Here is a 25,648-nt window from a genome sequence, read left to right on the forward strand (position 1 = left end):
CTCCTTCATTTTCTAGTGGTATGACATAACCTCTCAAAGCTATTTTTAGGCCCTCGTGACTTGTTTCATCTCAGGACAGATGCTGATCCTGGGAGCAGGGGGTAATTCCCGCACAGTAGCGTCACTCTGGGAGAGATGGCACAGCCTTGGCTGGTCACCTTTTATACATGCTGAAACAGTTTCTAAAAATAACTGATTTTTTTTTGTAACAGAAACAAGGGAGCCGGAGAGGGGAGAAAAAACAGTTTGGCTTTCCTGATACATTTCTTCACCCCTGAGCTCATTGGAGGACACTGCTGGGGACAATTTCTCCTTCCCAGAACCCATCCCAGACACACTCATTTTGGGATACATCACCAGAGCTGAGGGTTTCGAACATTTCTGGTGAGCAGGGAAGACCAGGACTGCCCCTTTCTTGGGGGGCCCTCTTCCCAGGACACCTCTTTGAGCAGGGAGGAACATCCCGCATCCAGAGCTAGCACAGGGGCAAGAGATGGGCAAGGACAAGGTCCAGGAGACATCTCACAAGCTTTGGCCTCCAGGCTTGCCACACCAGCAGGAAGGGCAGCGTGTCCTCCGAGATCCTCCTCTGCCTTTGAGCTCCCAGCTCTCCCCACTGCTCTCCCACTTCTTCGCATGAAACAAAGGGCGAAGGCTGAGGAGGTTTTGTTGGACATCTCCAAGCTGTTGGATTCACAAAATAAGTGTACACTCATATTCTGGGTGCACCAGGGAGCATGCAAAAGTTGGCGGATGGGCCCCAGTCCCGGCATCAGGGTCTGACAAGAGGCTGTGGTAGTCCTGCTCCTACAGCCTCAGCATCCCTGGGGTTTCCCACTGGGCAGATGGGATGTGCCTTCAGAGTAAAACCAGCCCTCCTGCCTGGTCCCAGCACCTCCTTTCCCTTCCTACTGCTAGGCAGGGAGGGCTCAAGGAGGGGGTTTCAGGTGGGAGCACAAGGGAAGAAAACCCTGGTGAGATGGCAATCTGCAACCAAAGCCAACCACAAGCACCCTCAGCCCTCCCCCTCCAGCCAGCACCCAAATCCCACAGGAGCATGGCTGTCCCCCTCCAGCAGATGCAAAGTTTTGAGGAGGGGATATCGCACCAAGATGCAGGACCCACCCATAGCCCCTGGGAGTTTGTGGGGTGCCGTGCACCCCAAACACAACGGAAAGCTGCCCAACCACAGCTTCAAAGTCTCAATACACGCTGGGGGGGGGGCGGGCAGCCTGGAGCTCGCAGCACTGTCACAGGGCACCAGCCAGTAGCTCCACACACAGGGATTAATTTTGTCTGACTTTCAGCATGGGGAGAGCTGGTGCTTTCCTTTTGCTGTGCAGAAGCGGAACAGACACGCTGCTATTGGGGAGGGGAGAACATCCTCCAGATGCACCAACAGCACTGAAACCTTGCAGTGCACCAGCAGCTCATCACCGCCAGAGCTGAAACTCAACCACAGCCAAAACTCAAGGTGGTCTGTGCACACACACGTGTGCAATTTTACAACTCCCCCCCACCCCCGAAGCGAGAGCTCAGACACTTCAGCAACATGTCCCCACCTCACCCAAACACACAGCACCCTCCCTTGCTCCTGCCCACGCACCTGCAAAGCTGTTTAAACAAACCATCCTATTTTTCCTATGAGGTTTAAGGGAAGCAATATATATATATATATTGCAGTTGCTTCTATACTTAAGCACTTGGCTCTTACCAAAGAGATAGAGCAAGGCAGATAGCAATGGGTAATCCAAGCCTTGTAGCAAACATCTTTGAGTCAGAAAGGCTGAACCCGTGCAACTAAAGTGATGCCTTCTGAAGTTTCAGGCATGGCACACACATCTCGCCATCATCTCTGAAGCAAAGGTTTAAGGAAAATTTGTCTAATCCTTTCCAAGTTATGAAGATTTAAATCCTTTGCATTTTCATCAACTGTATTCCAGCTCACAAGGAGGAACTGATCCTCTCTAAGCACGCTGAGAAGAGCAGAGTCAAGCCTGCATGGGGTTAGGAGCACTTTTTCACGGTGTCCTATACACATCCCATCCTTTACAGGACCTTTCAGCAAAAAAATAAATCAGTCACAGAATTATTTATGTCTATTTTCCCCAAAGCTCAGAAGCAGCCAGCTGTATTTTGTTCAGCCTGTCCCAAAAGGCCCCTAACAAAGAGGAGACCAAAGCTGGAACACGTGCCAGATGAATTTGAAAGCTAAGGATGACTGCAGCAACAAAGCAGCTGGGAAGTCCCCAGGCAGACACAGCCCACTGGGATGTCCCATGCGCTTCAGGGTCCTCGTTGCTTCTTGGAGGGGCTCAAGATGGGGGAAGGAGAGGGAGAAGAGGCTACATGTTGTTCTGGTGGGCTCTCAGCATCATCTAGATCTGCTCATCCAGCTCCCTGCCCCAGCCTCTCCTCTGCAGGCAGTGCTGGAGTAAGAAAGGCTTTGAGACACAACACAACTCTTGCGGGGACCGTTAAACCCTCACAGGCTCATCAGCAAAGGAATTAAATTCCTCCTTCACCCCATTCATGGGTAGCATGCATCCTCAACCTGGGAACACCAGCTTTTGCTTTTAAATCAATAAACAAGGGGTAGAAACTCAGGGTAACCACAGCCATGTGAGGACCAAGACTCAAAAAGCAGACAGTAGGAAGGACCTGCTGGTGGAAGAGCTGTAAGCCCAGGGCAAGGAGCAGAGCAAGGGACAAGGGATGGACATCTAAAGCCCATTTTTCTCATTTCCCAGTAGAGCTGGGAAATGGGGACAGCACCTCACTCATCTTCATTTCCTAAGTTCTTGAGACGATTCCAAAAAAACCTGGAAATCCCAGGCTTCCATAGGCTACAAATCTCTTTCCACCAGGCTGATGTGTGGATGGTTCCTCACGAAGCCAAACCCAACACAACCCTACCTGCAGCTTCCCATCTTTCTTCCAATGGGCCGAGATGTTCTTTTCCACAGACCTTGCCTAGGAGCATCCCACCAGGGCAGAGGAGACCAAAATGAAGACTTCTTAATGGAAGGAGGAAAGCAAACATCACATCAATTACAAAAAAGCAGCAAGATAAAAAAAAATAGAAGCCTGTCAAAGTCAGCTCCTCAAGGTTTGAAGGAACACGGCCTTAATTTCATCAGCTGTGAAAACCCATTAGCATCTTACTAAAGTCCATTTAAAATATTCATCTGGAGGATATTTTATGCAAAACTGCCACTGTGTCTTAAAAGCTGCTGCAAAACAGTAACAGCCACATCAAAACTCCCCTCCCGTGGCAGTCACCACCCTCCCAGTGGGTTTAGTGAAGGTGGCAGCAGGGACAACAGCACAGGGTGACCCAAGGGAAGGGACAAGCAATGTAAGGAGCCCCTTGCCAGCTTTGGAGGAGTAAAGTCCAGAGTACAGTTTGGCCTTGTTGATGTTGGTTTTCCAACCTGGTCGCACCTGCGGGTCCCCGCAGCATGGTGCGGGGTGATGTGCAAACCCTGTGGCATCAAAAGGTGCACAAGTCCCTTCCTCCTCCCCACCAGCTCACAAGAGATTTTGGGGGCAACTCTTGGCTTTTTCTCCCCCCTCAAAAGCACCACGGCTGTTTATTTAACAAGACCTAGGTCTGCCACGGTGGGGAATTAGGAGGCAAGAAGCTCTCCGCTGTGGCCTCTGATTAACAAAATATATTATTAGCATCCCAAAGCAAGCTTTGCCAGTGTCTATAAATACGAGCCAGCAGTGACTCAGCAAAGCTGTAGCTATTCCCCCCCCAATTTCCCAGGTAGTTGCATCTTGGGGTGTGCATGTATGCACGGTCCTGGCTCCCGGGATGCTGCACAGGTCGTCATGGAAACCCAACACTGCTGAAATCGTCCCTACTCCAGGAGAATCCTGCATTAAATTTCCCCCCAGCCTGGCCAAGGATGCCCCAGGCAGACATGGGACCAGGCTGTGGCATAAGTTGGCAGCACAAGAAGGAGCAAAATGGGGTTTTGAGCTTTTTTTTTTTTAAGCTATTCCTGGCCTTCAAAGCCACACATGCAGCAGGGAAGATTCTCTGTTGTCTTGTATGAGGCTGTGCTGGGCACCCTGCCCTTGTCCAGCACCCAGACCACATGCTAAGACAGGGCATAGTGTCATGCTCTCTATTTTTTAACTAGCAAGCTTACCTGGGCAAGAGCAATCAAGGGAGATGACGTGAAAAAGCACATGGGTTTCCCACCATCTTGGGCAGTTCTGACTACTGCTAATTAATCCTGCTGGGAAACAAAGCAGATTTAATACTTTTGGGGGGCAGGTGTAGAAACCCCTAATGTCACTGGTGTTGATAACAGCCTTTCATACATCACATTAGTGGACTCAGCCAGCCCCAAGGCACAAAACCCGTCAGTTATTACCGACCTTAAAGGATTTTCATTTGCAAATTCACCATGCTAAGCAGGGCCCTGGAGCGGAGACAGCCAAAGTTTTCCAGGAAAAAAATTTCAGCCCAAAAAACCCACAGAATGCTTGGCAACCCCCAAATTTCCATGCCTTTGTCCAAGTTTCAGAGAGTTGTTTGTGCCTGGAGGATGCCAGTACTGTTTCGCTGCAGCATTTAAACAAGCCACTGCCACAGAAAAGGAGATTTGCATTCGGAAACTCCCCGTGATTTTGCTTTTCCATTCCTATTGCAAAAAAGATTTAGTTTGAAAGCAATTTCGACAGGAATTTCTGTTTTGGCTAACCAGTGAGTCACAACTGGAGGACCACGGGATGGCTCAGACCGTCCTGGACCAGATACCACAGGGATGGGCACTGCTGGGTGAGAAGGGAGCAGTAACCACCTACATTAATATTGATACTTCCAAGTAGGTAGAAGCAGCTTCTGATCAGTGAAATAAGGAGGTGGTGGCCAAAACGAGCAGAGTTTGTCCCCCATCCTAAGTCCTGCCCCAGAAGCAGCCACATCCCCGTGCCCGCAGCCAGCTCTGCGGCAGCCCACTCACCACGCTGCCACCCTCTGGGGCTAGAGGTCCCCCTGATTAATTATTTATCATTGCACACCATAAATCATGAAGAATTTGAAATGGAAACCTTCCCATGCAACACAAGCAAGGTCACCTTTCCCCTGCCTGTGCTCAGCTCCCATGTTCCTCGGTTCAACACCAAGATACCAGCCCAGCGAGAAAAGATGCTGTAATTACATCCAGCCCTCACGATGGTCACATAAGGCAAGCGGAGATTCGGTTTCCCCACCCCAGCACCACAATGATCCAAACAAAGGGGATCTGGGGTGAAGTTATCAGGGAACATCAAGGAATCCTTAAATTCAAGTCATCTCGAGCATTGCTGTGGCCGGGCTCTGCCAGGACCGCTGGTCCCAAGGGATGCTCAGCTGGCTCCTACAGACTTGGCGCTGCAGGTCTAACTTTGCTTTTGGAGAACCCCCTAAATCATTTGGGGTCTTCAAAGCTGACAAGGCAGCACATCCCTAAACCCGCTGATTTCATCCTTCCTATTTATAGCCATTTCCCCAGCCCGGCCACACCGGAGCACCTCTGAGCCCTCACCAGCACAGCTTGGTCCCCACAGAACTACAGAAGACAGACGAGAGCCAGAAACTCAGATAAGGTCATGGACAAGGCTTTTAAAAATGTAAATGAAGCCCAAGGAGTTGGCCTAATCCCACAGGCAGGCACTCTGCAACATGCAGAAATGAGATTAGCAGAAGGTCCCCTTGGCGCAGGTCGGGTCCATCTGCTTGGTATTCTCCTTGCAGAGGGTGTCCCTGAGGACAGGACCGAGCCCAGAGCTCCCAAGGACATCTCCTGCCCCAGCACCATCCTATTTGGGCATAATTGTCCTGGCAGGTGTCAAATGAGGAGTGGGGGGAGATGCAGCTTTGGGCCAGATCAGCATTTCATTCACAGAACATCACTGCTGATGCTGCATCCCTCGAAGGGAAAGGAAAGTGCAAGGGAAGCTGGAAAACCCTCTTCCAAAGCTTTGGGGAAAGGCTTATTTTTCCTTTCAGCATTTATTTGGGTAGGGTTTGGGGTTTTTTTTGTTTTGCTTTTTTTTTTTTTGAAAAGCAGCTGGAAAAATCCGCTTTGCTATTGAGCTCCAGCGCTGGCCCACAGCCCTTGGCCACTGTTGGGGCTCCTCCAAGCCCAGCCTTGCTGCATCCCTGGTACATCCCCAGTCCTCCCAGCTGGGCAGCCCCAGAGCAACACAAAGCTTGCTGAGCCACACTTCAAATCAGCACCTTTATGAAAGGTTTCCACTCAAAATATGGCACACCAAACTCCAAACAAGACAGCTGGGTACAAGCTGAGGATGGCAGAAAAGATGCTTTAGTGCTTGACCTCAGCAGATGCTTTCCAGGGGCTCAACTCTGAGCCCAGGCTAAAGACCAGAATAACTTTTATTCACCCCAATCCCTGGTGCCATCTGCCTGCTGCCCACCAGCCTCCCGATACCTTCCCTGCTCTCCTGGAGCACTTTCAGCCCAAACATGGAAACCAAAGGGAAACTGAGGCACAGAGCATTGATGCCACCTGCCAGCTCAGCAGGGGTTTTCAGCCCCATGCTCTCCACTGGAGCCTCTTGCCCCTCTCACAGACACCTCTATACCTCTCTAACAAAGCCAAAAATGTGCATTTTTAAGGCTGCCCATTTAGGGCTCCGCCAGATCCTATGCTCACTCCACACTCAAGCACCAGCGTGGCTGCTCGGAGGTCTCCCCTCTGCTAATTTCCCACGCTGTTTGCACAGATAAGCCATCCCTGAGCAGACTCGGTTCCCCTCACCGGGGTGATTAATAGCAGTTTTGCTAGTAAAACAAAAGGCCATTAAGAGCGCTAATATTTGCTCTCCCTACTCCCTGCCTACTTCATTTCATACTTCAATGCAAGCCCAGTGCGCTTTCCCCAACGTGAAATTAATAAGGGCACGAACCCACGTTGATTTCCCCTGCTACAGGGGATCGGTCTGCCCAAACCCAGAGACACTCAAACCCACTGGCTGTGAAAGCAAGGATGCTCCCAGCTCCATCCATCCAAGTACAGGATAAAGCCCAGAACAAGGTGGAAATGCTGGGGATGCCCTGTCTCCATCTGAGACCAACTTTTTTAATATTAAGGAGAAGAGCAACATTTCCACAGGACTTTTAGCTGACCTGGTGATGGAGAGAGTCCCATATCCATCCCCAACCCAGCCCTGCAGCAATAGGGACCTCATTAACATAGAAAAGCTTCATTAAAAGCAGCTCAGATCCCACAGCCTGTAAAGAGTTTGGAAATCAAGAAATAAACTCCACAGGACCAAACCCCAGGAAAAAGAGCTCTGCTTTGGGGTTACTCGCTGCTCACCAGTGCCGGCTCGTCTGCCACTTGCATGGGGACAACCTGCCCTTGCCAAAAACCTCAGCACTGGAAGAATTGCCCTTATTCTGAGACCCCTTAAAAGTATGCTGAGGGCCCCTGAATCCTTTTATACTGATGGTCACATCCTCTGCAGGTGGGATGTGTCTGGACTAAAAGCCCTGGGGAGGGAGGTTGAGTGAATTTGGGTTGATTTGGGCTATCAGCTGGGGTGGTGATTTGCTCCAGTTTTTTATACAAGCATCTCCAAGTCAGTATAATGCAGGCCAACAGCCCTATGTCATGGGATACACGTTTTCCATCGAGAAAGACAAATTCATTAAAACATAACCTTTTCCTCAAGGTAGGAGCAGTTTCCCATTTTGAAAGCTTCTTTGGAAAGCAGTTGTGAATTTTCCCATGTCCCATTCCCAATAAAGCAGACGGTTTTACAGGTCACGCCCACATTGCCACTCCATTTTAATAGGCTTTTTTTTCTTTCTACCCGCTTAAAAGCAATAAGTCGACCTGAAATCACCCGGCTGCAACACGTGGCCTGAGCACGTTGGCTGAGCAAAACCATTGCTGCTCAACACCTGCAGCAGTTTCTGCTCCTCATCCTCACCACGGCCAGGCTGTGATTTGAAATTCAGGGATTCTCTGCTCGCTGGGATGAGCAGACACTGAGAATTTGGGGGATTTGGACCCTCCATGATGTGGCTTTGAGCTGGAGCGTGGTGTTGAGGATGCCAACCATAACACCAACACCAGGCAGAGCAGGCAGCGCTGGAGCTGCTGGACTCTCCTGGTGAGCAATGGACTCAAGCCCTGCAAAAGAGCCCATCATTGACCATCTCACCAAAAAAATCCCTAATTATCACTGAGTGCAGGGATTTTGATTTCACCCCAGCCCTTCCCCTGGGAAGCCGAGACCCCAGAAGGCAGGGGAGTGCCCTTCTCCCCCAAGCCTCTTGCTGAGCATCAAGGACCACGTTTTGGAGCATCTCAGAGATGAATTTCCACATCCCATGTTTCAAATGGCCCAAGGCTAAAGTTAATCCCGGAGAAGGCTGTTTCACCACGAGCATCCCATGGGATTTCTCCTGGGAGAAGGCACCGTCTGCTGCTGCAGGAACACGGCAGGATGGGACTTGTGGGTCTGCAGGCCAGGGAAGGGCGATGGAGATGGGGAAAAAAACAGATTTTGAAATATTGCTCTAAACAGCGACTATTTTATTCCTCCTTCTTGGCTTTTTATCATATTCTCTGCAGGTTTTCCCCGGGCGGCTGGGACCCGACACACTCCCGGGCTCGGCACTGCTAACGTGTATTTCTGTATTCTCACATCTCTCCTAGCTAATCTTTAGGGAAAGAGAAATTGACAAACTGGTGAAAAACTGACTGACACTCCAATCAAAATACAAAAGAAACAGAAATAAATGGCTCTGAAAAGAATCGCTATTTAATTAGAAATTAGATCTGTGCCAGTGAGTCACGGCGGGGAAGCGATACATCAGCGGGCTCTGCAGCGAAGGGCACCTGCCAGCAGCATGACAATGGGGACCAGCTCCATCCCGGGGCCATGACGGGAGATTCTGGGGGGACAGAGGGGACCCCCCTGCCATGGGGTCCCCCGCTAAGCCTTGGCGAGCCGAGAGCCACCCTGCAAGAACCAGCCTGGCACAACCCCGGAAAATAAAATGCCTGCGAGCCCAAAAGCTTTGCAGAGAAATCCCCTCCCAGCAGTTTTCCTGATGGAATGGGAAAATCCCTGGTAAATCAGATCTAATGAAAAGCATAAATAAAGATTGCAGAATGAGGGAGGGAGAGAGATTAGGGAAGTGGGAATGAAACCGCTCCTCTCTCTCCATCACGCTCCGGACACGTCCCTCCCACGGGGAAACCCCGACCCTCCATCAGCGGGGGTACCAAAGCTGGGCAGCATCTGGAGATCCCCCCCAACTCCTCGGGGAGACCCCAAGGAAGGTGGGATGGGATAGGAGAGGATCTGGCAGGGAGGTGGGGGACACAGATCAGTCACAAGGGACGTGAGATGCTGAGAGCGGGGTGGTCCATGACGCCCCAAATCTGGGCTGTGACGCACAGGTGGGAAGCAGCATTCTCAGGGATGCTCCTGCTGAAAGCTGTGTCCTTCACCGAGTTCTTCGTGGGGAGGAATTCGGGCTTTGCAAAGCAGCAAATAAAAGCAGAAAATAATTAAAAAAAAATACCCTCTTTCTATTCTTCCTCCACAAATGATGAATCCACCAGCAGCTGGAAACATGATGGCTTTCACAGCAGGAGCGAGGCAGGACGGAAGGACATCCCTCCCCGCAGCCGCCACTTTGCCCCTGGCACTGGTGATGCCTGGAGCCACGGATCCATGGGACCTGCTGAGGATGGTCATCCTGGGTTTTGGAGCAAAGGAAAGCAGGAGCGAAAGGTGGGGCATGCTGTGGGTTTGGCTTCTCGGGTGTCTCATAAAGGCTGAGCCTTTCTGTCCCCTTTCCAGGGGCAGAGCTCACTGGCTCCCCCTCATTTCACATCCTCAAGACACCATCCAGAGAGTTTCAGAAGGTGGTAGGAAACACAGCTCCAGCCTCCGACCTCACGCTGGAGGCTTTGGACATCCCTGCAGGAACATTTCTGCTGCCTTATGTTTTCCAAAACTTTCCAAGGTGGGTTTTTGGGCAGTGCTGACACCCAGGGTTCCACTCTCCAGCACTGGCTATTTACAAGCATCTTTTATCAACCTGGTTCAGACCAAAACTCCCTGGGCTGCTGGTATCCATCACAGAGGTGACGAGCAGATGCCTATGGGAGAGGGGAAGAGCAAGTCATGGATGGAGCAGTGTTTCCTCCCCAGCTCACGTCTCAGCTGCTCATTTTATCCCCCACTGTAGTTTATTCAGGTCCTCCTCCGGCCAAAATAATTTGATATCTTTTACCACCTTCGCCAGATCCACCGTGCGTGTTGGAGGTGAGACCTCACCCAGTCCCGCATCGCCGGTCCAAGGTGGATTTCCCAGGAGCAGCATCTCCATCGCAGTTTTACCACCTCCACTCTTTCCTCAAATTACTGTCCCAATATCCCCACTGATTTTCAGCTCTGCCTGGTTAATGGCAGAGGCAAAGCATGAGCTGGCATTAACCTGCTATTAGAGGAACTCAGAGCCTGGGAGCGGAGGAGCGTCACAATTGTCGGGGTCCCGGGTGGCCGCATTGTCCCCAGCTGAGCTTCAGGTGCAAATTATTGCATGGAGGAAGTTCCTGCTGAAAACTTCCCCCTGGTCGTGTGGTTACCCTGGAAAATATCATTACAGTAAGGCTGTGCACCGAGGGATCGCTCGCCGACATCCGCCACGCACCCCGGCCATCCCGGGGAGCCACTGCCAGACCCCAACCTGAATCAGAAGGGCCCCCAAAGCATCATCTTGTGATGAGCTGCTCACTAAAGGATGAGTCAGTTCGGGTCCACGCCAAAAAGTGTGTTCAGCACTTTTGAACATACCCGATAGGAGGCAATAAATAACACGTATGCGCACACGCTGCCTCGCCTCTTGCAGACCTGGGATTGCCACCTATCGTCGCGGTTCAACTCTAGGATGAGAATCTCTCCTTGCTCCCATTGCTGCTAAACTGGATGAATTTTCCCAGGCTGGATCCCCGCTTTGGGCTGATTCCCTCCCCTCGTTAGGGTGTCCCCCCACACACACACACACATACAGGCCCGTGGTTGCTATTTTCCTCCTGCCCAGGCAAGTCCTGCAGCAGGGACCTTTGCTAGGATGATGCTCCTGTATCCCAGGCACACTGGCTTTTTTTTTTTTACAAATCCTGCAGAAATCAGCCCCAAATATGACCCACAGGGCGGGGACGGACATTTTGCACTCAGAAGGGACCGACCTTAATAAGCCTATTATTTAAAGGGCGGGGGGGGAAGAGTGGGGAAACTGAGGCACGGCCCCCCCTCCAAGCAAGCGCCACCCCCCTCCCCAGCGCTGCCTCAGTTTCCCTAGACGCTACCCCCCCCCTCCCCGCTCTGCACCTTGCTAAAGGGGCTCCCGGCCCCTTTAAACCCCCCCCCCACTCCCCCCCCCCCCGCCGCCCGGCGGAGGCTCGGCCCCTTTCTCTGACACAGCAGCCGCCGGGGCGAGCCGAACCGGGAGCCGCGGGGAGCGGGGAGGCTGCGGCCGGGGCCGGGGGCCGGGCGCCCATCACCGTTCCGCCCGCCCCATGGCTCTACCCGGGGCGCCGGGCGTCGCTCTCCCCGCTCCGCCCGCCCGGCGCCCGGGGGGTGGCCGGCCCTGAGCCGGTAACGCTACCGTCGGTCTGTCCCGGGGGGGAGGCCACCGGGGGAGGGTGCGGGGGTGAGGGCAAGGGGGATGGAAGATGAGAGTACCGATATCCGACATCCCCGGTGCCCCGGAGGATGCGGGGACCGGGGATGGAGGATGCGGGGACCGGGGATGGAGGATGCGGGGACCGGGGATGAAGGATGCGGGTACCAGGGATGGAGGATGCGGGGACCGGAGGATGAAGGATGCGGGTACCAGGGATGGAGGATGCGGGTACCGGCGATGAAGGATGCGGGTACCAGGGAGGAAGGATGCGAGCAGCGGGGATGGAGGATGCGAGCAGCGGGGATGGAGGATGCGGGTACCAGGGATGGAGGATGTGGGTACCGGGGATGGAGAAGCGAGCATGCCGGGGCTCCCCCCCATCTCCCTGTGCGCACCCCCGAGCTGGGGGGATGCCCCCCCCCGTCCCCAACTCCGCCTTCGCCCATGCTGCTTCCCACCCCCCGCGGGAAGGTGGGGGGGGTGGGGGGGGCATTTGGGGGCAAGGTGGGTTTTCCCCGCTTCCTCGGCCGAGGTGGGGTTGGGGCTTGAAGCCGGGAGGAGGATGGTGACGGGATGGCTCCCGCGGGGGGAGGAGGCTGCCTGACACCCCCACCAACAACAACAAAGCGGAGGGGTCCCCCGGGACGTGCCCCCCCTCCCCGTCACCTCTGGTAACATCTCACCCCTTCCAACAGCGACCGAAGTAAAGTGGCCCCCGGACAATTCTTGTGCCACGCAAAAGCCCTGAGAGGGGAGGAAGAAGAGGAGGAGGAGGGGGAGGAAGTAAGAAAAGGAGAAGGGGAAAAAAAAAAAGACAAGGAAGCGCTTGGACTGGAGCCAAAGGGGGTCTGGATCGTGACGGTAAGTTCCTGAGCTGCATGGCTGTCTGGCTGTCCATCCATCCATCCATCCATCTGGCTCAGTGAGACCGCACTGTGCCCAGTCTCCAGGTCTCAAACTTGGAGGGGGGGGGCAAGAGGGGGAGTCCCAGGGACAGTGCCAGGCTCCATCCTGCTCCCCCCCTCAATTAGGGGGGGCCACTGTGGGGGCACCCAGGGGCTTGTCCTCATGCCGGGGCTGAGATTAAGGCAAGGCATGAGTGGGCAGAGCCCTCCCCCCAGCTTTCTGGCTCCAGAAGGGATGGCTCCCTCACATTGTCTGTCTGTCTGTCCTTGCAGGATGGGACCCTGGGCTCCCCAGGACGCCTGCACCCAGCTGGGAGACCCCCACCACCCGGTGTTGGAGCTGGCGACCCCAGAGTGAGGGCCCGACGCAGGGAGCACCATCGCTCCGCAGGGACACCCAGCCCTGCGTCCCCCTCCCCGGCACTGGGGAGCAGGCAAGGCGTGAGCCGCTGGATTTTAGCTTCCTGGGACATCCGAGGGACTCTTCCTCTTCCTCCTCCTCCTCCAGCTCCACCGCAGCAGCCAGGTGAAACCCTGCCCGACCAGGCAGCACTCACCTTCTCCGCTCGCCCCATGGCCACCCCACATCTCCCCACGGCCACCGGCTGAGCCCCCTCTGCAGCATTCCCGATTCCGCATGGTGCATCCTGACCCTGCTCCCCGCTCCAAACCGGAGCCCCCCGACCTCGCAGGGAGGCGAGCGTGCGGCTGGGACTTTCCTGGAGGCAGGGGAACGTTAAGATGTTGAAAGCTCCCCGGCCGAGAGGGGCTGCGTGGACGCCAGGCCACCCGGCTAGAGGGGAGCAGGATGGACAGAGCCGTTGGGGCCGGGAACTGAGGCCGGTAGGGAAGGATGGACTCCCGGACCTGCCAGGACAGGCAACCCAGTGACCACCCCAGCAGCAGCAGCAGCAATTGTAGCAGCGGCAAGAGTAATTGTGAAAGGGAAAGGATCCGGAGTCGGATGAAAATGGTGATCGGGCAGCTAGAAGGCATCTTACAGGAGCTCAAGGAGGTGGCCAAGGAGCTCCGGGAGGTAGGAAAGCCCCCGGGGTGGCATCGCATCCCTGCGCGGGTCACGGTAGCTGCTGGCCCCAAATGAGGGTGCCTGTCCCCATCCCCCTGCCTGTCCCCTGCCTCCAGGGCCAGGCTGGGGGGAGCAGAGCCAGCTCAGCACCCGCAACCCATCAGCCCCAGGAGGGACCTGGGGTGGTACAGCCTGGCTGATACGCAATAGGATTTTCAAAAAGAGAGAGGAGAGAAAAAAAGAGGCACGGCTTGCAAAATTGCTCTTGACCTTGACACCGGGATTTGCTTGGGGTCAGGGGGCCCGGCCGAGGCACCGGCCCTGCGGGTGCCGGCAGTGGGAGAAGCACTGCGGGGTCACACGCCAGAGCTGGGGGGGTGCCGTCGGCACCATGCCACAGTTAGCTATGCTCTGCTTTGGTGGGGGCTTGGGGGGGGTTTCCAGGCCCCTTTCAAACCAGGGAGGTGGATGGAGAGGGGACGGCGGGTCCCTCTGGCATTGCAGAGAGCACCAAAAATATGGCATCAGCCCTGGGTGCGATGGGGGGGGTCCACAGGGCGGGCAGGGGGCCAAAGCAACTGGCTGTCCCGTAGCCTGGCTGTCAGGGTCCATTGCTCCTGCAAAAAAAAAACCAAAACCACATATATACACGTATAAAGTGTGGTTGTAGTTTCCTCCCAGTACTGAGGCACAGCAGAGTCAGATTGGTGGGGAATTTAATATTTCTGCGGCTTAAGTGTTTGGGCCACACGTCTACAAGGTGGAGGGGAAGGGGACCTGGATGGGACTGATAATTTAGGACATCTCTGCAGGTGGCAGGGGAAGTGGTGGACAGAAAGTGTGCAGTAGCCTTGAGCACGGCGTGGCAGCTTGCTTTCGCAATAGGGCAGGCGGGCATTTGCATCCTCTCTGTGGCCTGAGCCAAGCACGGGGTTATATCCAGAGCCGTGTGAAACTTCATCTCCCCCAGGAAGGGCAGAAATTGGTGGAACTTTTGCCATGGGGCTACCATGGAGCAGCCCCGCTTGGGTCGGTGACATTTGGGTGCCACCCAGAGAGCGCTGATGTAGATGGACCAATGTCATCCTCGGTGCAGACGTGGCCATGGTCAGGGAGGTGACATCTTCCAGCCTGAAGCATCCCCTGGGATGCAGTGTCCTCCTTTGGGATGGCTCCGCTCAGTTCGGGAGATTTTAGAGAGGCTGTCCCACCAGGAAAGCCAGCGCCGGGGGATGCCACATCCCACCACGCTTCATGGGTCCCCACGAGGGCTCGACCTGGCCGTGGCATCCCTAGGGGTATTCCTTTCTCCCATGGCTTTGCTGGTCCTTCCTGCAGCAGAAAGCAAACCTTGCCACCCAAAGCAAAAAGCCCCCCAGTCCCCACAACACCAACGGGGGAGTCCAAAACCCCTTTGACAAATCTCTGATGGATTAAAAATGGTCATAATAGTAATAATCGGGAGGCAGAGCTATTTTCCATTTAGCCTAAGCTCACTTCATGCTCCTCCAGAAGCTTAAAGAGGCCTTTAAAGTGAGGATGATGGCAACTGACCCCTTTTATTGAGCCCACGGATTTAAGGCCAGGTGGGACCAGCACAATCATACAAGCATCCCTCCTGCTGAGGATACAAAGGATAAGGAGGACCGGGATGGGATAAATCTCTGACCATTTCACAGCTGAGGCCGGGGTATGCTGCCCACCAAGCTTCATGTGGCTCCACAAGGTCCCCGTCCAGCTCTTGGGGCCAGAAGGACCTTGAGCATCTCTGCAGCATCCTTGGTAGGCTGCCCAGGTCAGGTTGTACCAGTGCGTGTCGGAGCAGAGAAGAGGAGAAGGTGGCCTGAGGACACAGGGGAGGGGTAAAGGGCTCTCGGCATTCCCTGAAGATACGTTTTGGGAAGCAGGCTTAAAGGAGGAGGAATAACGTTGGAAGGTGGAAGAGCTGAGCTGGGTGCGGCAGGTCCCTGTGCTTTGAGGAGCAGAAGGTGGCCAGAGGACACCCAGCCTCTGCCCCTCACCCCAGGGAGACCCTACTGTTGTGCCAGGGAGGGTGTCCATGCCCCATGAGATGGCTTCTCCAGAGGGTGCTGGGAAGCACCGAGGCCTGGAGATGATTTTTCCATAGAGCTGGCACGTCCCCAGACACTGGTGACCTCCCAGGCTGCGTCCCATAGCCACCCTGGAAAAGCCCCTCGCATCATGGGACAACGTGGCCAGGTCAGTGTAGAGCCAGCCACGAGGTCCCCACCACGAGGTGGGTCCTAAACTTCAACCTTTCTCAACAACTCCTACAGCACAGCCATATAACTTTGCAGCAACTAGTTGAATTTATACAAAACAGCTTAAAACTCAGTACAAGAGCAGGCTCCGGAGCTAAAACACACCGGTCCAGCTAAATCAGGCTCCAGCAACTCCGAAGAAACACAGGTCTGGTTTTCCCCAAACCAAGCAGACATTGAGCATTAGAGGCTTTGGAAATTCAACCCCTTATCTTCTGGATCGCTCAGAGAGAGCGTGATTAGAGCACGTTACATGGAAATCTCTTTCAAGCCCACCCAGACAAGTATGTGGTAGACACGAGGCTGGCAAATTGTAAGCTCTAGGATGTTCGTGAAAGAGAAGCTGGAAAAAATAATAAGCCCCTGTAGCTGTCTACTTCGTACATAGCGATGCTCTTCCTCGGCTGGAGGTGAGGGCCAGGACATGGGGACAATGCTGGGGACAGGCAGCCCCGCAGCCCCAGGCAGGGACTGATGGCCCCAAGCCTAAATGGGCTCATGGGTGGGAGTCCCAGGAGGGGCTGCTCAGGGCCACCAAAACCCTTTACTGCCCACAGGGCCCTGGCACTTGTGATATTGGTTTATTCTCCGACGGAGCCACCATGGGGGCTTCGGAAATGTCCATCCCTGCCACCATCTCTGCTCAGAGCCTGGCCAGCGGGTTGAGGCACAGGGCTGGATATGCTCGGTGAGGGCAGTGGTGGACCCGATCCTGCTGCACCAGAGGCACCTGTGGAGCCAGAAAACCTTCACTGGGTGATGCTGGAGGCCATTGGGTGATGCTGGACCTGCTCCTTCCAGGTTCTCCTTGCAAGAGGAGCTGGGTACCAGGACTTTACAGGTCTGAAGGAAGCAGACAGGTCATAACCACCTTGCAAAAACAACCCCCAAAGCCATCAAGACCCCTGTGTGGGCACGAGGGCTTTCACCTGGGGATGATTCCTGCTCCAAAAACCACTCACCAGCTCCAGGTGCAGCTGGCTCTGGCTCACATAAGGCTTTTCTCCCAGGTTGTCCCTGCTTCAGCAGAGATTTTGAGTCCCGGACTCGGGCGGGATTGCGGGATGCTCCAGGGGGGGAGGCTTCAGTGGGGGACCCCAGGGCAGCCCCGCTCCACTGGCCCATCCCTGGGGATGCGACGTGGGACCAGACCCTGGTTCAGGCTCCATCCCCAGCTCCCAGGAGTGGTTCCCACCTGAAGGCTGTCATTCCCAATGTCCTTTGGATTCGGGATGCTGTTTTACCAGTTTCTCCGCTCCCACTCTCCCTCCCTCCCTCTTTCCCTTTTGTGTATATAATTATTCCCCAGCACTCCAAGACAGGGCTGTATTATATGCGGGGAAAATGATTATTAAAATCTTTGATTGAAATCACACACTGGAAGTAGAAATCAGGCAGGAGGCAGGCAGGGAAGGCGCTTCCGCCGAGCGTTTGCCACTCTGCCTGCCCTCCCACATGCCTCGTGCCAGCCCTGGCCTTTTCCCGCAGGAATAAGAGCAATGCCATGGGGAAAAAGATACCCCAGGAGGTCCCAGCCATCTCCACTGCAAGGCTGAGCTCCTTTCCAACCTTGGGGGATTAGTGCTGGGGGTCGGAAACCATCCCCGGGGTATATTCAGAGGTGGGAAACAGAAACAAATGTCTGTGCGAGTCTCCCTAGGTGTAAACCCCACAAAATCCCACGGGAAGGGTCCTACCACTCCTGTGCCCCCTGACATGGGAGCAGTGGGGTCCCACCACCAAGGGAAGCAGCACCGAGGGGTCCCCTCTAAACCTTTGGCAGGAGGAAAATCCTCCCTGCAACCCCTTATGATAATAAATACCTTAATAACGTTGTAATCAATAGGTGATTAGCTGGGAACGCTTGGGAAAGTTCACGGCGAGAAGGCGGCTTATTATTCTAATAATAACATGTTTTAGAGATCTGCACGACGATTTTGAACTATTTAGCGGCTGATGATCTAGCAAATGATCCCGAGATCTGTGGCACACTCATTTATAAGCATCAGCTCGGGGAAGAGAGGCCCCTGTAACGCAGCTTCAGTTTGCGAGCTCCAATTAATCATTTATTCCTTATTAAATATTTACTCACCTTGCCTGCGCCAAGAAGTGGTTTGGGAGATGCGGGAAGGTCCCTGCTCCAGGAGTGTTTAGCTGCGGGGTCATGGGGCTTTGGGGTGGCTCTTTTCCCCCATGGAGGGAGGAATTGATGGTGTCAAATGCCTCCGGGGTGATTTGATGCTTTGGGAATAGTGTTGGGGATTTTTTGCACGGGCCACGCGGTCCCATTGCACATCCCCTCCGTGCATCAGCTGGCAGCAAAGCACACTGCAGGGCCAGGCGGGTCAGATCCAGCCTGGGAAAGCAGCTGCGTCGCATGGGAAAACACTTTGGACCCCAAAATGCGCCGCTGCTGGTGTGCAGCGGGGTGCTGGGGATGGAGAGCAAGCCAGCAGCCGAGGGAGCGTGGGGTCTGGGAGGGGATGCACAAAAATCCCTGCTCCCCTCTCCCAGCCCGGCTGGGGACAAGAGGCTTGGCTCTGGGTTGGAAAAACAGTTGCATCTCGCAGGAGGACAGCTGAGGGGACGCACACGGGTCCCTCCATCCTTGAAGCAAAGACACCCCAGGCAGCGCAGTGCCCCATCCCTCTGCTTTGATGTCCCCACCCTGGACCCCCCCTTCGCCCAGTGGTACCCACCCTGAGCGCCAATCCACCCGCTTCAAAGGCCGTGCCGGGATGAAGGGGCTGTTAGATCGCACCACTTTGATCCCAGCATCTTCCAGCTCCTTCCCCGGCCTCGGGAATATGCATTACCAATTACCAGCCATGAAGCCTTTGAAGTCCCCTCTCATCCTCCCACCTCGTCCCTCACCTCTCCAGCATCTTCTTGAGCTTCCTGGACGTTTAGCTCCTCGGTAGGAAACAGCATGGCCAAAATGTGGAAGCTGGAGCCACCAAGCCAACTCGCAGCCAGGGACCTCCGTGCCTGATTTGCAGCCAATAACCAAAAATCCCATTAAAAACCAATGATGCTCCAGATGTTCAACATCTGCCTTAGCTGGGGAGGTAAACACCCAATTTGGGGCACCCAGGCTTTTATCTGAAAAGCTTCTGGCTGCCAGCAACGGCCATGGGTGTGGGGGAACGTCCGCGGGGTGAGTGGAGCACCCAGCACTCCCAGTTGGGTTGAATGGTGGGAGCTGGTTTTTTGGTGGGGGGATGAACTGGTCATCGCCACAGTTTAGCACATCACTGCTCGGTGCCCATCTCTGTGGGGTATCACAGGTACCTCAAAGCTCATCCCTTTGGGCGAGAGCTGAGTACCCTTGGCCACCCAGCGCCTGCTTTCAGGGCACTTGGGCGCAGCAGGATGAGGCCCCTTGGTGACACCACACACGAGGTCAAGGGGAATTCTTTTTGCTCCTTATTTTCCCACTGCCAGGTATCCCTGGTTTGACCAGGGATGTTCTGCTGTCACCAGAAAGGTGACTCTTTGCCACAAGGTGAAACCTAAAGGGGAGGGAGGATGGGGACACGTCCTCTCTCAGTCACCCCTCAGCACCTCCAGCACATGCCAGGGACACCTCTACCTTCATTGCTTGCTTGTAGGGAGACAGAGCCGCCCTGGTTCCCAGAAGATGAGAGCATCACCAGGGTCTCACCCCAAACCACCCGATCCCAGGCAGTGGGATGGGATCTGGTCCATCCCTCCCTCCCCATTGCTCTCACCCTGGCTCCCGCTGCCAGCAGCGATGGCCTCAGCTAAAACAAGCTTTGACAACCTGTCTAAAGAAGGAGAAAAGGGGGGAGAAAACCCCAAATCCTACTTTACATTTAAATCCTTAGCGGGTACCAAGTGTCACATAGGTATTTAACATGTCCCCGCCCCGCACCACCACCACCCGTTTAAAATAGAAAGCATTCCTAAAAATAGCCCTGAGTGAGCCACTGCTGATGTGACACTAATCCCCATGTGCCGTGACGAGGACCGGGATGGGGATGAGGACCGGGATGGGGATGTGCCTCCTCCTGGCACCGACCCGAGCCCGAATCGCAGGAGATGATGAGGATGAGCAGGGACCCTGGGTGACAGGCACCCAACTCAAAGCCCAGGGAGATGCTCGCCCTGAACCCAGTGTTGTAATCGCTGAGTCTTTGTGAAAACAGAGGTGATCTCATTTTAGCTGAGGCTTTCAGCAGAATCATTTGCTGCCTTATTAAAAAATAATAATAGCTGGGTGTTTCCCAAAGGCAGCTCTTTTCCTGCCCTTTTTCCTAATTCTTTCTTGTCACCAAGAAAGAAGAGGTCACATCATCTTTTTTTTTTTTTTTTCTCCTCTTTTCCTCAAGTTTCACCCTTTGTCCCCCAAAGAAAAGAGGAAAAAAAAAAAAGGTGAAAAAAAAAAAAGGTAAAAAAAAAAAAAGAAAAAAAAAGAAATCTGATGGTGCATTGGGAACAGAAGAAATCACCTTTTCTAACTTCAAGACTTTCTTACAGATGCTGGTGCGGATGCTCCCAGCTTGCCCTCAGCACCTTTCAAAGCCAAAGCTGGAAGGATGGATGGGCCCCTACCCATCCTCCCTGGAGGTCTTGTGTGGGCAAGGAGGCAGGAAAAATAAGTCGGATATCACGGTTGAGGAGCTTAGGTAAAGCCCATTGCCTTCTGCTGCCTGGGATGAGAACCATTCACCTCGCTATCCCTGGCATTACCCTGCTTTGGGGACCCAAATTCCCCCCAGGAGACAGGGACACAATGTAGGTCCGAGGTCCATCCCACAAGCAGGACCAGGGATGGGCTTCAAGAGATCCATCCAGGAGAGAAACCATCTGTGGGGCCAGCATGTGGGGCTGGGGACAGGTCCTCATGCAGCACAGGAAAGCAGCTTATATTGGCTCCTGGGCCATGGGCAGAGTGGGGTGGGGGTCCCAGGCGGGGCTGATCAGGGCCATTAAGGTGTATTAGTGACCATCCCCATGGGCTCAGGTCCTTTTATTTCCAACCCACCCTTTTTTCTCTGGAAAGATGGGGGTTTTGGCATCTTTTATTGCCAGCGTGTCCAACACGCTCCCAGGCAGCAAACCCCAGCCCTTCAACCTGCGTTTTCCTGGTGGCATCAGCTGGTCCCATCACGGAAAAAGTCTCCCCATTCCCAGGTCTCCCCAGTTGCTCTGCTCTGTGTTTGCAGCAGGCAGCAAAAGCACACATCCAGCCCCATCAAACCCAAAAGCACACATCAAAGCCTTCACCCAAACCGTATCGGACCCCTCTGCCCCTTGGGGCTGTGTCCCCACATGGAGGTGATGCTATTTTGTCCTCTAGAGATGCTCATCCAGGTTGTCCCCAGGTTGTCACACGGGGTTTGGTAGCCCAAGAAATGGTCCTAGCTGAAGCCAGAGCCCGGAGATGTCCCACGGGGACCTGCAGTTGATTTAAAAGAGGGGGTGCTGCGTGCCCATGGCTGGATCCCCCCAACAAGAAACTGGGGCGGTTGGGGTCTGTCATCCTTCGTGCCATCTCCTCAGGAGCTTGGCAGAGCGGGAGAGCTGCACGGGCAGGATTGTCAAAAAGTGAAATTTGGAGCTCAAATATGGGGATTTTATTAAAATTAGGTCAGCAGAATGTAATGGAGCCACTTCAGCTGCTGGCAGCGTAATCATCCCCCAGGCTCCTAGTTTCAGATGCCCACGCGTCCTCATCCACTGCGAGGCCTTTGCGAGGAGCCTGTCCTGCTGAGCTGTGGTTTATGGTGCATTTCTAGCAATTTATGGTGTTGACCCAAACCTCTGCGCGCCGGCATCTAACAAAGGGATGCAGAGACCAAGGGCAACCTGGCACCGTGACAGCAGCTTCGGGGTGCCCACCCTTGGCCACCCAACATGAGGATGGGATGGGGTGTCTGAGCCCAAGGACTCAGTATTCCCCACAAAAGCGCTCGAAAAAATGGAGTTATGGGATAACAGCAGCATAAAAATGTCAGAGAAATGTGCCATGGTTAATTACTCATTGTGGATGAGGAGGTCCAACACCCATTGATGAACCATGGGACTGGTGGAGATATGGCAAGGTTTTGCAGTGGCATGAGAAGAAGGAAAGGAAACGTGTTTGGCAAGATATTGCCCATTGATTTGTCTTCCCTCCCTTATTTTGGGAAATTTGTGGCTGATTTCCACCACAAAAGGGCATGCGGAAGGGCAGCGGAAGGAAAAAGACGGGGAGAGAAAGGCAATAATGAAAAATAACCAGAAAAAAACCATTTATGCATGAAGAAACCACCTGGAAAAAGCCAAGCAAAGGGTTTGGGGTTTTTTTCGCTCCCAAATGCTCCGTGTGCAGCACTGGGGGGGCCAGGGAGCAGCGGGAGGGACACAGCCCCGGGGTGCCGGGGGGCACCGATGCCCTTGGATGCCCGTGCTGGGGGCGGAGGGGGAGCACAAAATGCATCAACTAGATACATAAAGAGGTACAAGGGGTATCGAGGGGTTCCCCCTAGCCCCCCCCTTGTCTGCCGCTGCCCACCTCCTGCTTGGCAGCGCCGGGACCAGCCAGGCCCTCTGCCAGCTCCCCCGGAGAGGGGGGGAGGCAAGCCAGCAACCCTGCCAAAAATATGCACTTCCAACTGCTGCCGAGTTGAATTTTCACGTCGTGCTCTGCCTCCCACACAAACTAAAGCCACGCACACCCCCGCACGCGTATCTACGCGCAGAAACCACCAGCCAAGAAACACCACGATGCTCCTGCAGACACGGCAATGGCTCCATCCGGATGCCACGGCAGCAGGCTGCTCGCCTGGGATTGGGGAGCCCTGGGCAGGATTAGTGCTGTGCTCAGGGCTGGGCAGCTCTTGAGCTGGGTGGGATTAAAGACTTGAAGGTGGGTGATGACCCTCTTGCTCCCAAAGGTCGTCAGATGGAGACCATGGTCCATGGGAGCCATGGGAGGAAGGAGGTCTTCCCCTTCCAGCCCTGCCCGTGGCTTCAACATCAGCTAGGACATTACATCTATTATTTTTAATCATTTTAAGGGCTTGTTTTATTCATGCCCCATGTGGGGTCCATCCCCTGCGGCGTGGCAGGGCTGTGACCCCTTCCCTAAGCCACCATGGGTCTTGATATACTCAACACCTTGCAAGAGATGGAGGATTGGGGACTGAGCCCGTCAGCATCCCAGCCAGGGCAGGGGGTGACAGCACTGTCCCTGCAGCCCCTCCCCACCTTCCCATGTATTTTGTCCCACCACCTTGGGACATTTTCCACCCCCTGCCTCAGTTTCCCCAACCACGGTGGTGCCTTTTCCACGGGGAATAGGCAGCAGTCGCTGGTGGCTCCCCATGGTCAAGTGCGAGGGACCGAAGGACACCATGTGCACGGGGATTTGGGGTGGTCCTCGTGGTCCCAGGGGACAAGGCAGACCCCAGGGCCACCCTGGGAAGGGCCCACCCTGCTGCACCAAGCACCCAGGGGCACCCAAGGCTTCGCTGCTTGCCTGGGGCCCATGGGTGCTGTGCCACTGGGTGGGCTTTGGTCCCTGCTGAGGGGCTCCTGGAGCGGCTCCACTCAGGCTGAGACCTCCCAACTCATCACACTGGTGGCGCCAGGAGAAATGGCAGAGATTTAGGGATGTGCTGTTATTACGGAGCAAAAATGGGAGGGTCCCGTCCAGCAGCTCCTCTCTGCCCATCCGTCCGTCTGTCTGTCTGCAGGTGGTGAGCCAGATCGACCGACTGACATCCGACTTCGAGTTCGAGCTGGAGCCGGACGACTGGACAACAGCAACGGCCAGCAGCACCTCCAGCAGCGAGAAGGGGGGAGGCGCCTTCGAGCTGGGACCCCTCGATTTTGTCGCCTCCGACATCCTCTCCGACAGCTGGGAATTCTGCTCCTTCCTGGATGCTTCCACCCCTTCCGACCCTGGTGATGGTCCCGAGCCCCCCCGTCCGCAGCCCCCGCCGGCTCGTCAGCCCGATTACCGGCTGATGAACGGGGGGATCCCCATCACCAACGGTCCTCGGGGTGGGGGGACCCCGGATTCATCCAGCGAGGAAGCCTTCGGCACAACGGCCGGCCAGAAGATCTCGCATCACCGGCCGGCTGGCACGCGGGAACGGGTCCGATTCAGCGACAAGGTGCTTTACCACGCTCTGTGCTGCGACGACGACCGGGATGGTGACAGCACGGTGTCTCCGGGGGATGATGGCCCTGAGGAGCCTGGCCGTAAGGTGCTGGCGGGGCCACCCTCGAAGCATCCTTCCACCAGTGGTGGTGGTGGACCCCCGGCGCGGCGGCTGACGAGGAACAGCAGCACGCAGACCGTAGCCGATAAAAGCACCCAGACGGTGCTGCCTTATATCCCGGCCAAGCAGAAAATTAAAAATAAAAACTGACGCCAGCTCCGCCGCACGGATTTGGGGAGGGCGGGTGGATGGGGGGATTCCTGGGGAGGGACAGAAAAAAAAAATATATATATATATAAATATATATTTAAATAAATCAATACTAATAATAAAATCAACATGAAAAGGTGGCAAAGAAGACAAATGTCCCAACTACCTACCCATCATTTTCGAGGCTCAGGGAATTTTCAAACTGTTTTTTTTGTGGACAGAAGCTTCAGATCAATAAACCGTCCATCATGGAGAAATAATAACAATAACATATATATATTATATGTATATATGTACCAAGAGAGGGAAGCCTATATGGAGGAGAGAGCCAGCACATCTGAGGTTGTGGCTGGGGGATGGATGGGGAGGTGGGGATGCTGGAGGGGGGAATGGCTGGACCAGGGAGGGCAAATGTCCCTCCCTGGGACATTTTATCCCTGTTTAGCTTAAGAAGAGCCCGTGTGATCTGCTTTGTCATATCTAATGTCGGAGTGGAGCAGGGATGTCCCCAGGGATGTCCCCCCCCGGCCGGCACGTAGCCCAAGAGGGATGGAGAGGGGCTTGCGGAGAGTGAAACCACACCAGTGCTGAGGAGACAGGGTGGGGAACCACACACCCCACACACACACAATTTCCATCCTTTCTACCAGGTGCAGGGGAAATATTAGTGACCTCCAAGTCTTGTGATCGTCTTGAAATGATGTGGGAAATGCCTCCAGCTTTCCTTTAGGTACCTGCTTCTAGTTTTGCATTTCAAAAGCCGCAGCCCCGATTTGGGAGGAAAAAAACTGGATTTGCTCTAAAAAATGAAGGAATCTGGACCTCCAAATCCACCCTTGGCATTTTTTTCAGCTTCCAGGTTTTGCCAAAGAAAGGGGTTGGTGCAGCACCTGGTCCTGGAGACAAACACCCCGTGTCCTCCCCACTGGCTCTTCCTCCTGCAGAGATGCATTTGCACCACCAGCCCTCGAGCATCCCCAGCATGACGGTGTTTTTTCCAAGACTGGCAGCACAAAACCACCATCTTGACTCCTTGTTTTTAATCCAGGTCAGAGATGATCTGTTTCAAGCCTTCTCCCGGTGCCACCCTGAGTGTCACCCCACAGCCAGTAGCATAGCTACTGCGGGCAAGGGACACTTGTACAAAACACCCGTCAAAGAGGAAGCGGCAGTGATCAAAACACTCTAAATCCAATCCAAATCGTAGCAGGAGAAAAGCCTTTCACCCAAATTATGTTGAATTACATGGGGTTTTTTTAGTTTTTAGGACCCAAGGGACATGGCATCACCTGGGGGGTCAGCATACGTTCCCACCACGTGCAGAGCCTGGGAGGGTCTGGTGTCTCCCATCCAGGGAGCATCCATCTGGGTTC

General features: G+C 54.5%; 1 protein-coding gene across 2 annotated transcripts; it reads left to right on the plus strand.

The window, feature by feature from the left end:
* The first annotated feature begins 11,478 nt into the window (after positions 1-11,478).
* Positions 11,479-24,544, plus strand: INSYN1 (inhibitory synaptic factor 1). Of its 2 annotated transcripts, none has more exons than XM_052808767.1 (4): positions 11,479-11,664; positions 12,373-12,538; positions 12,856-13,618; positions 23,595-24,544. In XM_052808767.1, exons 3-4 carry the CDS (start codon positions 13,436-13,438, stop codon positions 24,273-24,275), a joined length of 864 nt encoding a protein of 287 aa, XP_052664727.1. In that variant the 5' UTR covers positions 11,479-11,664; positions 12,373-12,538; positions 12,856-13,435; the 3' UTR covers positions 24,276-24,544. The 2 variants fall into 2 exon arrangements, with proteins under 2 accessions (XP_052664727.1, XP_052664726.1); XM_052808766.1 differs by having other exon boundaries at positions 11,479-11,649.
* Positions 24,545-25,648: the final 1,104 nt, after the last annotated feature.

The sequence above is a fragment of the Harpia harpyja genome, chromosome 14 (genome assembly GCF_026419915.1).
Source record: "Harpia harpyja isolate bHarHar1 chromosome 14, bHarHar1 primary haplotype, whole genome shotgun sequence".
NCBI lineage: Eukaryota > Metazoa > Chordata > Aves > Accipitriformes > Accipitridae > Harpia > Harpia harpyja.